This window comes from Rousettus aegyptiacus, unplaced genomic scaffold (assembly GCF_014176215.1).
Source record: "Rousettus aegyptiacus isolate mRouAeg1 unplaced genomic scaffold, mRouAeg1.p scaffold_m13_p_4, whole genome shotgun sequence".
In the NCBI taxonomy this organism is placed as follows: domain Eukaryota; kingdom Metazoa; phylum Chordata; class Mammalia; order Chiroptera; family Pteropodidae; genus Rousettus; species Rousettus aegyptiacus.
Window position 1 is genome coordinate 112,333,970 of NW_023416307.1, and position 15,625 is coordinate 112,349,594.

At 42.6% G+C, this 15,625-nt stretch overlaps 1 protein-coding gene across 2 annotated transcripts in view; it reads left to right on the plus strand.

Moving 5' to 3' along the window:
• Positions 1–15,625, plus strand: part of ARHGEF3 (Rho guanine nucleotide exchange factor 3) — a 272,865-nt gene that overhangs the window by 78,323 nt on the left and 178,917 nt on the right. Inside the window, exons 1-2 of one of the 2 annotated variants that reach the window (XM_016131542.2) lie at positions 10,311–10,626; positions 11,132–11,198. In XM_016131542.2, coding sequence (XP_015987028.2) covers positions 11,163–11,198 — 36 coding nt within the window. In that variant the 5' untranslated portion in view covers positions 10,311–10,626; positions 11,132–11,162. Of the gene's footprint in view, positions 1–10,310; positions 10,627–11,131; positions 11,199–15,625 lie in introns of those variants that run through there. The other variant, XM_016131540.2, reaches the window with a different exon arrangement.

The window sequence follows — 15,625 nt, forward strand, 5'->3', positions numbered from 1 at the left end:
AGTTTCTTTAGTTAAGAGAGAGAAATGAAACATTCCATTCTGGAATAATTTGTGTATGAGTTTCCTCGCTGTCTTCCATACCATGCCGTTAGCAATGAGAAGTTCCTGTTGACCTGTACTATTTGGCCGGAGATGTCAAGAAAGTTCAGAAAAGTTCTACAAATATTTATGGAGCATATATCGAGTGCCAGGTAGGTACCCAGAGAGTGGGAATAAAGCATTCAAAAGACAGATGAAGTATCTGCCCTCAGGGAGCTCACACTATAATGACTTCAGTGGACTGGTCAATACCTAAGATCCCTGTCAACTTAAATTTTCTACAAACACTGCATCTAGGTACCTCTTAGCTCTTGTCCTCCAACTCCACTTACTTCCTCTTGTCAAGCCACAGGGTTTTCTGCTTTGCCAAATTCAGTGGGCATTTCTCCAGCCCCTACGTAGTGAAATAGTTGAGTGCTCCTTGAAACACTGTCCTCGCTGGTCTCTAGGGATGCCCCCTCTCTCTTGGTTCTCCTCTCACTTTGGCAGAGCTCCTCTTCCTAAAGGCTGATGACTATCAAATATAATCTCCAGGTTCTTATATCCAGCCACCAACTCCACATCTTCCTTTCGAGGTCCATACCAATGTGACGTTTCAAATGTGACATTTCAAAGGTGCTATGCCCACTCTTTATTTTTGTCCCCACTTTTGCTTCTCCTGTAGGTTTTCTCCAGCCTCCCAACTGCTCAGGCTAAAATTCTCAGAGCTTTCTTTACTTCTCTCTTATTTCACCCTCCACATCCAAATGAATCCACTGGCAGATCTTGTTACGCTCCCTTCTCATATGTCCACTATTCCACCACTGCCCACTATACTACTCCCACCACCACCATCTTGGTCTGGTCCCTGCTGTCCCTTACCTGAGCCACCATAGCAGGTTCCTTACCTCCTCCCTGTTCCTTATTTTGCCCCTCCAGCTATTCTCATCACACATTGTTAAGAACAGTTCTTTTAAAAGTTAGATCATGTTTCTCCTCTGCTCAGGTTCTTCCTGAGTCTTCCCATCTCACTCAGACTAAAATCCAAAGATCTTACAGAAACCTATAAGACCCCAGCCATCTGTTTCCTGTTCCCTCTGTGACTTTCTCTGCAATTTGCTCACTCACTTACCCCACTCTGGCAGTACTGGTCTTTCTGCCCCTCAGCCGTGGCCCAGGAACTTTGCACGTGCTGTCCTGTCCACCTAAGACGTCCTTTCTTCTCTTCCAGGTCTCTATTCAAACATCACTTCCTTGGAGAAGCCTGCCCTAAGCACTCCATAGAAAATAGCAGCTAGTTCCATCTTACCTACTCCCCTACCCTGCTTTTTTCCCCATAGAATTTCTCACCTCCTGATGTAAGCTTTGAGAAATTAAGACACGTGTTTCACTCTCTGCAGTATCTCTTTTGCCTACAGCAAAGCCTGGCACTTAGTAGACACTCAGCAAATATTTAGAGCTAACATGTATTAAGCACTCAGTGTGAGTTGGGTAGGATGCAAAAACACTTCACAGGAATTATTTATTTACTCCTCATAGCAACCATGTGAAGTCTAAGTCTTGTCCATTTTCAAGTCGGAAACAGGCTTGAGGAAGTTCTGTAAATTGCCCAAAGTCACATGGTGGATTTGGGCATGAGCCCAGGTCTTGGCGCCTGCAGAGGCCATGCTCTGACCACCTGTGTGACTTCCTTCTCTCTTTGGTGGCCTTACTTTGTTCTAGAAAGGTTTACAATGGCTGCCCAACACATGGAAATGCGAATGAGCATCCTGTGGCTCATTCATGGACTTGAAATATGGAAATGGACACGGATAGTTGTCGTGACGTGATGGTGTCACGACACCATGGGTGTTTGGGGTTTCAATTCGATGGGAGAAGTTCTGGCATTTTGTAGATACTTTCTTCTGGATGAGAAGACAGCAAGGTAACCACAGTGGGGTTAATAAGGTAAAAATCACGTATAATCCAGTGCTCTTAAGCGCCCTTGGGGAGGTGCGCTTGTTAGAGCCTGACCTGCCTTCATGACCAGTATTCCCTCTGTACTGTTCACTCAGACAGTTCCGGACCAAGGATTTGAGGACCTTTGTTCAGAAAGTGCCTATCTAGGATCCAGCTCAGCCTGAGAGAATCCTGGGGGAAGAGAGAGGCTGAGATGGATGCAGGTTCAAAGCCCCATGTCAGGCTTACATCAGGGTCCATGCCCGGGGCTCAGAAGCCACTGCGAGATGGCCTCAGCTATGAAATTTATATGGAATTTGTTCTCATTCTCTCTCCCTCCCTCCTCTTTTCTCCTCTTCCATCCTTCCTTCTCTCCTTTCTCCCTGTCTTTTCCCCTCCCCTTCTCCTACTCTCCCTGTGTTTTCCTCTCCCTCTTTATCATACATGTGATTTTATATGTGTATTTTATATTCCATCAATGTGTATATGGGGCTATTCTGTGATGCTGTTAATCGCAGACTTGCTGAGGGCAAGGCAGTGCATCTCCAGCTATTTATTAAGCTCATACTGACTTCAGGGAGTACAGAGACAGCTGTGAATCCAAATCACCTAGTCCCTGGCCTTCCAGAGCTGTAGCCTGGAAGGGGGCCAGCCCTTAAAGCGCACCTTTTATGGTCCAGGAACTAAGAGATTTACATACAGAAACTCCTTTAATCCTCACAACAGCCTGATCAGAGAGTCCTGTTATTACTCTGTTTTACAGATTGGGGAGTTAGGGAACAGAGGGGTTAAGTCACTTGCCTAGTGTCCCACAGCTAGTGAATGGCAGAGCTTGCTCCAGGGTCTGCACTCTTAACCACTGTGCCAGACTGCCCTTTACAACACGGCTCAAGAATCACCGAAATGTATTTACCATTGGCAGTTCTGGAAGACTGCACCCGTGAAAAGCGAAAAGTGGTTCTTAAGATAAAAGCTTCACAGGAAGCTCAGGCACTAAAGGGAAACGCAGCGGAATGGCTCAGGAGATGGGAGCAGAAGATGGAATGGGTGTTGCTGCAGAATCTCTGAGCACAGAGACCTGGGGCTGGGCGGAGAGTGGGAGGAAATGGAGAAAGCCAGAACGTGGGAAGCTTTATCATTGTTGAATGATTCACGTAAATATGTGTCTCAGAAACGGACTTGTAGGACTGATTGATGTCTCATAAGTGCTGATAAAACGTCACGTCTGAGCCATTTTCATCGGTTTCCAGACTGCACGCAATACCTGCTCTCCTGGATTTTGTTTACAGAATTCTCTCTTCTAGAGCAGTTAATAGCGTTTTAATTGCATTATTATATTACGAGAATTTTTTTCGTTAAATATATATCTTTTGTTTGAAAATATCTATATTTCGCCCTCACTTTTAATAAAATTGTGGTAAAATAACATATTTACCACTTTAAGCACTTTTAGTGTATAATAATTCAGTGGCATTAAGTACATTCATGATGTCATGCATTCATCGCCAGTATCTGCTTCTAGAACTTTTTCATCACCCAAAAAAGAAACTGTGTACCCGTTAAGCTATCGCTCCCCATCCCTTCTCTTCCCCCAGCTCCTGGCCACTACTAGTCTGCTTTCTGCCTCTGTGGCATTGCCAATTTGGGGTATTTTATATAAATGGAATCATGCAATATGTGGCCTTTTGTGTCTGGCTTCTTTCACTTTGCATAATATTTTCAAAGTTGTTCAATGTTGTCGCATTTATTCGTTCTCCATTTTTTTTTATAATTGAATGATATCCCATTGTATGCATACAGCACATTTTGTTTATCCATTCATCAGTCAAAGGAATTTAACATATACCTTTATAATGTGGTTGCTAGAGTACCAGCTATGTGCTAGACACTTTGCTACATACTATATCCTAAATATATAAAGAGCCCTTACATATCAGTAAAAAAGAACACCACTTTATGTAAATGAGCAAATATTCCACAAAAGGGTAACTGCAAGTATAATAATTTCGTGGGTTTTAAAAACTATTTCAATCTCTCTTTTTTAGTTAATTCTGGAATTAGTTTGAATAGAGTAGTTCTATAATATTTAGAGACAGATAATAGACATTTGTTTGGGCTACTCTCCATTTGGGGAAGAATTTCATTTGTTTCCCTGTTCAAGTAGGTCATTTGTACATTTGTCACCTGAAGAGAATGTCCCTTGGTTTTTCCAGATACTACCTCTCTAAAGCCTTTTAAAAATCTTTTGCTCTTTTGAATGTTTCTAAATTCAGATGGATACTAAAATCGTTTTGGAAAAATTAAACCTACCTATTTCTTTTTTCCATTTTAACATGGGTAATAGAAAATTTTAAATTACATATGTGGCTCATATGATGTTTCTACTGGACAGTGCTGTTCTAAAAAAAGAGCTGGTGGAGGGGCGGAGAATGGAAGCGAGAAGACTGAACAGACACTCCAGAATCTCGAAAGTGCCCCATGAGAGAGGCTGCAGTGGGTCTGGATGCAACGAATCAGCTGATCCCTGCCTTCACCCTGCACCCCCTCAGCTGTCTTCTCCTCTTTCTAGCCAGAGGGATCTTTCTGAAAGCAAATCTTGTCATGTCGCTCCCCACTTACAACTCTCCAGTGGAGCCTCATCACCCCACGGCCAAACCCCTAATCCTGGCCTTTAAGGCTCTGCCTTGGCTAGCCCTGGCCACCTGTCAAGCCTCATCTCATGCCCCTCTACCTCCTTCCCCATCAGCTAAAGCCTTTTTATAAACATCATGATAATTTTCATTACATAAGCAATATATTTCCATAGTAAAGATCTTAAAATACATAATGTAAAAGATAATGTCCACACTTATACTGCTCACCTCCCTCCCCAGCTACATAATCAGTCACTGTCAACATTCGGCCATGTGCCCTTCCAGGGCCCTCACTGTGCGGCAGACATATAGCTGATTCTGTACGCACACGCGCGCGTGTGTGTGCGTGCGCTCGCGCGTGTGCGAGTGAGCATAAGCAAGTTTACATCTTGTCCTGTCTCTTATTTGACATACCATATTTTATTAGTCTTGGCTGGTGAGGACATAAGTATACCTCATTATTTTTAATGGATACTTTAGTATTTTATTATATGACTGTGCTATAATTTATGCACTTATTATTGTTTTTAATTTTAAAATACTTCACCCATATAGCAAAATATAGAGTATTCTAACATTCATTGCTGTACCCACCATTTATATTTAATAAACATCAACATTTTGCCCTATCTATCGGCTTCAGAATTTTTGTGTGAATAAATGAAACATTACAGGTGGAGATGAAGCCTGTGTGTGCCCCGCCCCAATCTCTTTCTTCTCTAATCTGCAGAGGGAACCATTCTTCTGTAGCCAATAGAGCCTTTTTTATCTGTAGTCTTATATCTTACAATTTTAGTACATATATATGTGGCTATAAACAATACAGTGCTATTCTGTGTGTTCCTAAATAATAGATCATTTATCATATAATCTATCATACCATATCATGCATATCTCCTGCAACTTGGATTTTCATTCTTCTTTTTGTAAGGATTTTTTATTAATATAGAGTTATATGTGGTCTTCCATTGTAAAGAATAAATACAGCTTCATTTAATGCGAATCCTTGTTGACATTTAAGTTGTTATATTTCTAATTTTTCAAGTGTGCTTCCTCTCCTTTAGTTCTTAATTCTTAACTCTTTTTTGTCCCTATAGAACAGTTTGTGTAAAATTGGAATGACTTATTTCTTGAAAGTTTTATTGAATTCATCAGTAAACATGTCTCAGCCTGGTATTTTCTTTCATTTCTTTATTAGTTATTGAGTTTTTCAGACTATTTCCCCTTGAGACAGTTTTGATAAGTTACATAAAGTTGTTGATAATATTCTTTTATAATTTTCATTGATGTCTGTGTCTATAGTTATGTATCTGTAGTTATGTGTCCCTATCCATGACAGGGTTTACTAGTGCTCTCCCCGCCCCTTTTTAACTTGATTGGTTTTGCTAGTTTTGTCTATTTTGTTAATCTTTTCAAAGATCGGCTTTTTACCTTCTGCATTTTTAGGATGCTTTTCCTGTGGCCTGACACATTGTTCCTTCGCTCATCACCTGATTGAATCCTTCTTCTCTGTCAAGTCACAGAGAGGCATCATTTTCTCTGGGAGGCCTTTGTGGCTCCTCAAACTGTGATTGAGCCCCTTTGGCATTCCCCACTACCACTCCTTTTTTTTTTTTTTCTTTTTAAGACTTCTTATGTTGTAATCTCTCGCGCGCGCTCTCTCTCTCACTTGCTCTTGCTCTTATTATTATTATTTTTTTAGGTCTAGTTGTCCTTCTGGAAGTTCTATGAAAGCAGGAACTGGCTCTGTCATGTCCACCCACCGCTATATCTCTAATGTCTGTCACTGTACTTGGCATATAGTAGGGGCTCAGTAAGTACTGGTGAATAAAGTGATGTGTGGGCCCCCATGAATATAGACCAGTTCTCCTGGGAGTGAGGGCTCTCTTTTAGGGTGCATTCTCTACAGGACTGCTGCAAAGAAGATTTGACTAGTGCCAAGTGATCGTACCAGCTGATTATTTCTGAGTTTCTGTGATTCTTTCTTCCCATAATTTATAGAAAATAAAAAGTTGGAGTTCCAACCATAGCATGACTAGAATGAAGCCAAGTGTGGCTTGATGAACTACAGAAACTTGTTACTGGATGGTGCCTCTGTGCTTTTGTTTGAGAAGCCAAAGTAGTGAGCTTTCCATTCTGCGAATTACCCCTTTAGAGTGAGCTTTTTCTCAAAGAATTGCATATTCACTTGGCTAAACACCTGCCAGTCCATCGTTGCTTATGTACCAAAAACAGAACTAAAAAGACATTGAAGTGAAAATAATCACCACCATCTTAAGTGGTCCAAGCAGAATAAAAATATCTGGCACAGGTGGTACCACATTTGGCACGATCTTCTCTTGTAAGGTGTAGCTATTTGGTTTTCCTAGTAATGCTGCAGTTGTCTTCATGGGTAGAGAGAGGTAGAACAAAAGACAAAGAAGATTTGTTAGCAGATGCTGTGTGTTGAAATTCAGATACTACAATATTTAAAGCATATACAATATGCTGGCAAACATTAGTAATCTTTGGGAAGGGAAAAGGCGGGGCAGGAAATTAGAGTTAGAAGGGGGGGAGTCTCCTCATGGTTACATTGTATTCATATTTGTGGTCATGGTGTCACTTAACATTCATAGCACATTAAAGCCTTTGTTTTATTTTACTTATATTTAATGTAATCTGAAAGAATTAGTATAAATTTTATTGTTTCTCCAGCATGCACCTTACCAATGATCATAAGTAACATTCCTCCTTGCTGGGTGAAAGTTGTCTTCTTCATCATCATCATCATCATCATCATAATAACGATGATGATAATAATAATAACAGCCAATTTGAGTACCTATTAAGTGCCACACTCTCTGCCTAACATTTTATGTGGCATATTAATTTGATACTTCAATTTTGTGAAAAGATATTATTATCCTCACTTCATGGATGAGAAAATGGAGGCTCAGAGGGAGTTGAGAGTAGGTAGCCTAGTTGAAGTCCCCCAGCAAGAAAGGGAGGGAGCCACTGCTGGAGCCTCAAGTCAGTTCTGCCCTGAACACAAGGCTCTTGGCCACATGCAGTGCACCAGCTGCAGAAGCAGTCCAAATGTCCACTTCTGAAACCCCCACGCTTAGGAGCTGTTTTGAAAGTGGGCACTAATCCTTTTCTCAAGGCAGTGGAAAGAGTCACATTTGTTTTCATGTGGCAACCCTAAGGCCTGTTGCTACTAAACTTGTTCTGAGTCTAGCCACACACAGTTGACTTTGAGATTATTTCCTAACTGCGTCTTGAATCCTGACTTTTCACTCCTACTGAAGGCATTTCTCCATTTCAACTATAAGCTCTCCCGAGGATGGAGAGTTTATAACTTTTCTTTCTGACCTTTCCTTGGGTCATAACCTCCTTCTAGGCAAGAAGCTGTCTGTCCTGTCTCAGCAGTTTCTCTCCTGCTGCACACCTTTCCTGGCTTCCCATCAGCCCCTCTGCAGAGGCGGATGGTCACTGGACAGCACTGTCCTCTGGACGTCTGCGGCTGGCCTGTGCTTCCTAACCTCGTGTGTATGCACTGTGCACAGGACCTGCTCATGTTAGGGCCCGAGGACTGGGCACACTATAGATAACTCCTCCCAGCCCTGTTAGAGGTCCCAACTGCATGTCTTTGTGTTGGGGAAACCTATAGACCCAAGTGCCATTTCTCAGTAGGACTTTTGCTCACAGTGCAGAGAAGTTGCCTCTAAAACAGAACAAATGTGCCCAGGACCGGTTGCCTTCCTGTGGTGAGGACTTGGCCTTGACAAGCTTCTGAGATGGTGTACTTCATGCTGCCAATGCCCCTCTCAGGCTCCATAAAGAAGCCTTCCCAGGAGAGTGGGTTTTAATTCCTGAAGCTGTCCTTTAAGCCACCTGAATGGTAGTGTTACGCTGGGGAGAAGCAGGACACTATCAGGAGACTCTTATGATGCTAGATGAGATTGTTGAAAGGGACTCCAGCTAATGTGAATGATCTGAAAGCCTGGTGGTGGGATGCAAGGAGTGGGGGGAGCTCACAGAGACAGCCCTTTTCTCTGGAGGTTTCCTGGCAGTTTCCCCACCCTGGAGGTATGCGTCCAAGTTGCCAGAGAATGCCCTCAGAATTGCTCTGAGGCTGTTTCCTTGCCTAAGAGGCCTCATAATGGGAGGCCCTACAGAAACTGATGCCCTCCCAGAAGGAACATTCTTCTAAAAGCATGCTCTGCCCCATTTGGTGGGGCTTCTTTCTATCTTAAAGGGGCTATGCCCTCTAGATCTGGAGTCAGGCACATCTTGGTATGAATTGCAACTTGGCTACTTACCAGCTTTGTGATTTACAGCATGTGGTTTAACCTCTCTGAGTCTCAGTTTATCTCATCTGTAAAATGGAGTAATGATAATATCTCCATTATACTAGAACATTCTATGAAAATATCTCGATACAAAATTATAATATATTAAGTATGTAATGCCATTATAATGGGTTATGTATAAAATATTATAATACAGAACACCATTATAATACTACCTATATATCATACATTAATATTATAATATAACCTAATATAATAACCTGTCTTATTATAGTGAGACTTATGTAGGCCAAGACTAGTCTCTGGTATATACCATGTAACTTAATCACTGTTGATTATCATGACTGTCATTTTCTGTGGACTGAACCTCTACTCAAAATGTTCTCGTATATGTTATTGCTTTGGAAGCAGTGAAGCTCATCAAATGATCAGGAAAGCAAAGCCCAATTATAACCTGGGAGGGGAGGGAAGGGTGTCCAGGGAGAAATATTGTTGAATTCTAAGGTTTTCTTTTTTAGAGGGAGACATGTCTTTTTGGATGCAAAATGTTACTTAATAGAAAAGGATATTAAATCTAAGTAACCACCCACGTGTTCTCTGTTTGTCTTGAAATGTGATTAGCTTGGGGTTTTATTGTTGTTTGTGTGGGTGAGGAGGAGGGTGAGGCAGAGAAGGGCGCCGGAAAGAAAGATGCATAAGTGGGAGTTCTCATCTGTTTTGGTGAGTTGTGCTGGCTCTTCTGTGTCAATCCTGTTCCCTTGTTGAAGGCTGTTCTTGGAGTCAGGATTTGGGGGCGGGGGGAGGGGGGGAGGCACCATACTGACATCTGTTGACAATTCAGTAGTCAAAGAACTGAAGTTAGAGCTCTCATTCATCTTGACTCTATGTACTGGGCATTATTTCTCCTGTTCTGCACATAGGAATATGAAAGCTGACAAGACTAAGCCTCATTCTCAGGGTCACACAGCTAATAAAACACAATGGGATTTGAGATCAGACAACTGAGATCAGAATCTTGATTTCACCTATGTGATAATCATCAAGTCACTTAACATCCTTAGGTCTCTCTTTTCTTATCTATTAAATGGGTACAATAATGAACTCTAGGTCACAGTGCGAGTCAACGAGATTAACTATATGAAGTATTAGCATATCTGTTTTAAGTACTCAGTACCTGTTAGCTGCTGCTGATATAAAAATTATCTTGTATTTTGTTTATTTCTTTTGTATGGTAGAGCCAATCAAGCTTTTTACTCAGGCCTGACATGTTGGCAAAGACTACACAATGACCATTGCAAGCATTCTGCCGTGTCTCACTGCCGATTATGGCAGAGAGGTCAAAGGAAAGGTGTGACCATCATGTAAAAAACCAACACTCCCACCCTTTGGTACACCAGCGACTAAAACCTCAGGGAAAGTCCAAGGTAGATCTTTTTCAGTGTTTTTCAGTGAGGTAGTACTTCAAGCAAACATGAAATTTGAATATCCATATTGACAGATGTAACATTTTGGGTAAGAATAATTTATCACCCCATAAGGATGTGGTAAAAGGTGTCTCTACAGGATATGTTGGCAGCTACAATTTTAGATTCACCTTACAATACAGAAATGCCTGGGGTGCCTGGAGCTGCTCAGCCACACTGGTGCATCTTTCCTTCCCTGTGCTGGTTGCTTGCCCTTGGTGCTGACTTGGCTTGAAGCTGCCCCCATCACTTATGTGGCGATTTATGTGGAGAGATTAATAGGTGAGGAAATCAGTTTTGACTTGTTAGGCAGTAGCTACATGTCCGGTTGATTGTGCCTTTAGAAGTCTGAAGCTGAAGTGTGGCCTGTGTGGAGGTGCTGGGACTCCCCAGCGTGTGGGCAACTGGGGAGAGTTCCAGGCTGAGCCAAAGCTATAAACATCACCTGATGGCGTTCATTTGGGAATTGCTTGTATGTGAGAAGTAAAGATCAAGGTTGGAGTTTGATTGCATCCAGGTTGAATTTTACATTTTGTTTTATTTTTTAAGGGTGAGGGGTTAATTCTTTTAAGGGACTCTGGAGCTTTCCTCCTGGGTGCTGGGAGGGAATTTGGAGTGAATCGGGCTGCTTAAGATTGCAGAGCTGGAGAACACTCCGGCTGCCTGCTATGCCTGGGCCATTTCTCCATGCATCTCTGTTTTTGATAAAGCTGCATCTGAAGTTTGTGATTTCCTCTGAATATCTAACCAATGAATAATGAACACATTGTCTTTTCTCCTCTTCTAGGCCTAAACGGCAGCGGCAAAACAACTTTTCCATGTTTCCCTCTCCTAAAACCTGGAATTTCAGAGGGGTAAGTGTTTTCCTTGGGTCTGTCCTATTCTGGATGCTCCAGAGAGGATGCTGTTGGGATTGCTTTACTAATCAAAATCTCCACCGAGAAAGCTTCTCTGCTTTACCGCTTGAGGAAGTCATGTTTACAGTCAGCGGTTGTGGTTTAATTAAAATATGTAAGTGGCCTAAAAAGCGTCCACTGACATTTGTTTGCCCTATAGGTCTTGGGATATTGGAAGCATCCTGTGAAGAAGTCCAGAGGTATCAAGTTTGATGAAATGAGCTTTGTGGCTGTTTTCTTGAGAACAGGGAGAGAACCAGTGCACAATGAAGGAAAAAAGAAATCAGAAATGTACAGTTTGTTAATGAATAGATTTATGACTTTGTACAGAACTTTGTTTTCCAGAAGGAGAAATCTGTAAGCTTTAAACAGATTTTAAAGGGAACCATAAAATCCTCCCAATCACAAAGGCATAGACATTTAGAGGTGAAGGAAGGGTCAGATCTAACCTTCTTTTGATGCAAAGTTTTCTTCCTTAACACGATAATAGTAATAGTTAAAGTGTGTGGTTGCCCTACTGTGTGCTAAAATAGGTAGCTCTGACCTTGGAACAAGACCCTTAGAATGCTGCAGCTCTGCTTCAACACCAGGTCTTTGCATGGGTTTTCCTTCTGCCCAGAACACGATCCCCTACTGTCTAGCACTGCACTCCTACACACACTGTAGCTGGCCCATCCACCTCATCCACTGAGGCTAAACCTTGGCATTACCTCCAGTGGGGAGCCATCGTGACTGCCTCTCCCCAACCCCCAAGTCTGAGCGAGAGCCCCCTCCTATGGACTCCTGCACTTTCCTCTCATTGTTACGATGAAGTTGTTAGCACTGATGAAATTTAGGATCGGAAGCCCAAGCATCGGTTGTATAGAGACCTTGTCACTCTCTCTCGTTTACTGCTACATTCCTGGGCCTAGCAGAGTGCCTGGCAAAGGTCACCTGCTTAATTAATTTGTTGAATGAATGAATAAATCATATTCATCAGACACAAAATTCACTTCAGATCATGTTGCAAGTTCAAATGTTTAGTCTTTTTAGCACTGTTTTACTGGTTCAATTCATCTTAATATTCTATATAGGCTTCAGCCATTTTCCTCATGTCTTGTTAAAGTAAATATGAATCATGGCTCTATTTTAGCTAAGTTTACAGTGTTTTTCACTTAGTATGAAGAGAAATGTATTGACCTCTTAAATAGATGTGTATGTCTTACTGAATTTAAGTCATATACCTCCTAAGTTGTTTACGGCTTTGTGGATAAGATCCCCATTTCTCAAAGTGTGTTCAGTTGGATAATCATAGCCAACAAGTGAAAAAAGACTTGTATACTCAAATAAACCTGAGACACACTGAGCACAGCAAATTAAATGTGTCCACTGCTGCAGTTCTTAGAGTCTTTGGTGTGTCGATGTGCATGGAGACTACATTAGGGAGAGCTGATGGAGTTTGTAGCATCTGCCAGTCTTTGACCATAAACCCTTAGTTGACAAAATAGTTTGTACACACACAAGAAAACACTTTGGAATAGTTGAAATTTATAGTCAACTTTGAACTATAGAGAAATTGGACCTTCTGTGATCAAGTTGGCTTTTGGAAAGCCTTTATTTTCTCTCCCTCTCTACCCTCCCTTCATTGTATCCTACTCTTTTTCCTATTCAACAGTGGTCACTAGCCAGTGTTGGAGTACATCTTAGGGTGACCAAGGACCCAAGTTTGCCTGAGGTTGTCCTGGTTTTAGCACTGAAAATCTCATGTCTTGGGAAAACTCTTTAGTCTTATTCCCTGGCAAACTGGAGCAGTTGATTACCCTGCCTATGGCTGTGAGACTTCTCTGTTTCCCCCTTGAAAAATGTTTTGTGAATTTTTGAGCATAACTCTGGTGTATAGAATTCGCTGCTAAAAAGGAACCTGTTAGACGCGCACCTGGTTTAAGTGATCTTTGTCGGCCTCATCCTTGCGATGGTAACATTTCTAGCTAGTAATTCACCTCTGGAGAACACACTAACTGCCCCTGGCTAATTGGAACCAAATAGGTGTCAGAATCTAATGCATTGTTGACTTCAGCTTCACATCAGCCCTCAGATTCTTAACCAGTTTATAAGATTTTCCCAAGCAGTTAAAATTATTGGAGTAAATAGAGTCTGTTAGGTGATTAGGTCAGTTGTGGTGTTTACTTTGGTCTCTTGTTCTTACTTTGACTTCTGGTCCCTGGGGGTGAAGTTAGACAAACTGACATCAAGATGTACCAGAGGGAGGTGGTTTGGGGTCTTAGTGAATTGCCAGATTCCTCTGTGGCCAAGCGATCTCTCGCCACCTTGGAGCAAAATCCTCCATGACATGGAGATGGAAGAGAACCCAACCAAGTGGGAACACTCTCACTCCCAGCCAGGACACACTTTGTAACCATCATTATGGTAATCGTAGCTGAAGAAGGAGAAGGATGCAGAAAGCCATGATGAAGACACTGAGGCCTTCTCTAGCCGACACATTTTCTATAATGAAATGAGACTTCCTTGCCTGTTAGACTGAGCTTTGCATGCTGTCCTCAGGCAGGGCAAGGCTTTTGTGAAAAAGCTTTGTTTCCTTCTCTATTAAGAAAGAAAGGTTTTAGAATCTCCATGCTAGCCAATTTCTCATATTTATACACATGACAGCAAAAACCACCATGAGCATTTCGAATTCCATTCTTCTTCAGCTTGTAAAGAAAAAGGATCCTGTTTTAGTTCACCCAGGTCCTGGGCGTTTGTGGGTTTGGCGGCGGGGAGGGGAGAAGAGGTGAGAAATGGGTTGGAGAGGCAAGAGGAGAAGGAACCACATTGCTCTAGATGAGAAGTGAGGAGGGAGACACGTGAGGGCGAAGGAGAGAGCAGGGGACGGGGCACAGGGAGGAGGGGGTGGTTGGCAGCTTAAGGAGTAGACATTTGGGTAGAAGAGTTTCAAAATAAGTTTAAGGAAAGTATTTTTGAGTGAAATGTATTGTAACCCCCTCCTCATCTCCCCTGGAAACATTTGCTGCAGACATGCATTACTCCTCAAGGCGTTAGGAGCAGCATTTGTAGTTTTTCTTAGGAGTTGTTTTTCTTACTGTGGAGAGGCTCAGGAAGGTCTCATGACTCTTGGATGACACATCCCTTCTGCCTGTTTAGACCTTTCACGAGTTGTCATTGGTGACTGCATGTGGTGTTCCTTGGTCCCCATGCTCATCTAAGGATACAGAGGCCCTGGGTATTACCAACCCTCCAGGACTTCCTCACTCTCCTGGGCAAGGGGAGGTGCTGTGCCTGTCACCAGATCCAGAGGTGCTGCAGATACATTCATGGAGAGAAGCCAAGAGGAGGGTCTTGGGTGGGGGCAGTTACGGTGGGAATATTATGAGTAAAACCAGAACAGAACAGCGGGGATAAGAAGGCAGGGCCCCGAGAGAGGCGGGGCCCTGGGGGATGTCTTGCTCTGAGACAGTTCCTCTGTCAGGTGCTCACTGCACATCTGGTTCCCATCTGCTTGGGGCAATGCTGAGCTCAGAATTTCCACCCTTCCTGTGAAAATATTTGCTATAGCTCCCTCAGTTAGCTGAGGGGTGGGAGAAGGAAGAAAAAAGGAAAGGGAAAGGAAAGTGAGTGAGAGAGAGAGAGGAGAGAGGAAGAGAAAAAGAGGGAGGGAGGGAGGCAGAGGCCAACTCAGGGAGGAAACCCTAAAATGTGAAAATGTCAGGAGCACAACTTCTGCCATTGCCTGTTAGTTAACTAGGAAATACTTAGCAAGAGGTACTGTGTGCGAGGTATTAAGTGTCAGAACTGAGGTTTCAATTAAATATCAACCAAATTTCAGGGCTGTGCTTGTCTTGTCTCTTTTTCAGTGCCTGGTATTCACTCTTGCCTAGTCCATATGGGGAGGAATTTCTAGACTCTGGGGCCCTGGAAGAGACTTTAGACATTGTAGACTCAACCTTTTAATGTTCGAATGGTGAAATTAAGGCCTAATATGTTAAGACTCTTTTGCTTACAAGTGATACAAGCTCAGTTCAAACTAGTTCAAGTGGAATGGGGAATCGATTGGTTCATGTGACTGAGGGTCACTGAGCTGGGTGGGTTTCAGGCGCAGTGGTGTTCAGGGATACTCCCTCTCTCAGCTGTGCCACTCCTGGGGTATTGGGCTTATCTCTGCCTACTGCATGTGGACATTTTTGGAGGGTGTAGATGACCACAAATAGCCACACATTCCCAGAATGAAGATAGAAGTTTTTGTTTCCAGGGTTCACATGTGGAATCCCAGCCTAGGATTCTGATTGCCCTGGCTCAGGTCACGTGGTTGTACCTTGGCCAGTCACTGTGGTCAAGAGGACTGTATAGGCCTTGGGCATATGCTACCTCTGAGGAAGCTGAGTAGACAGGGT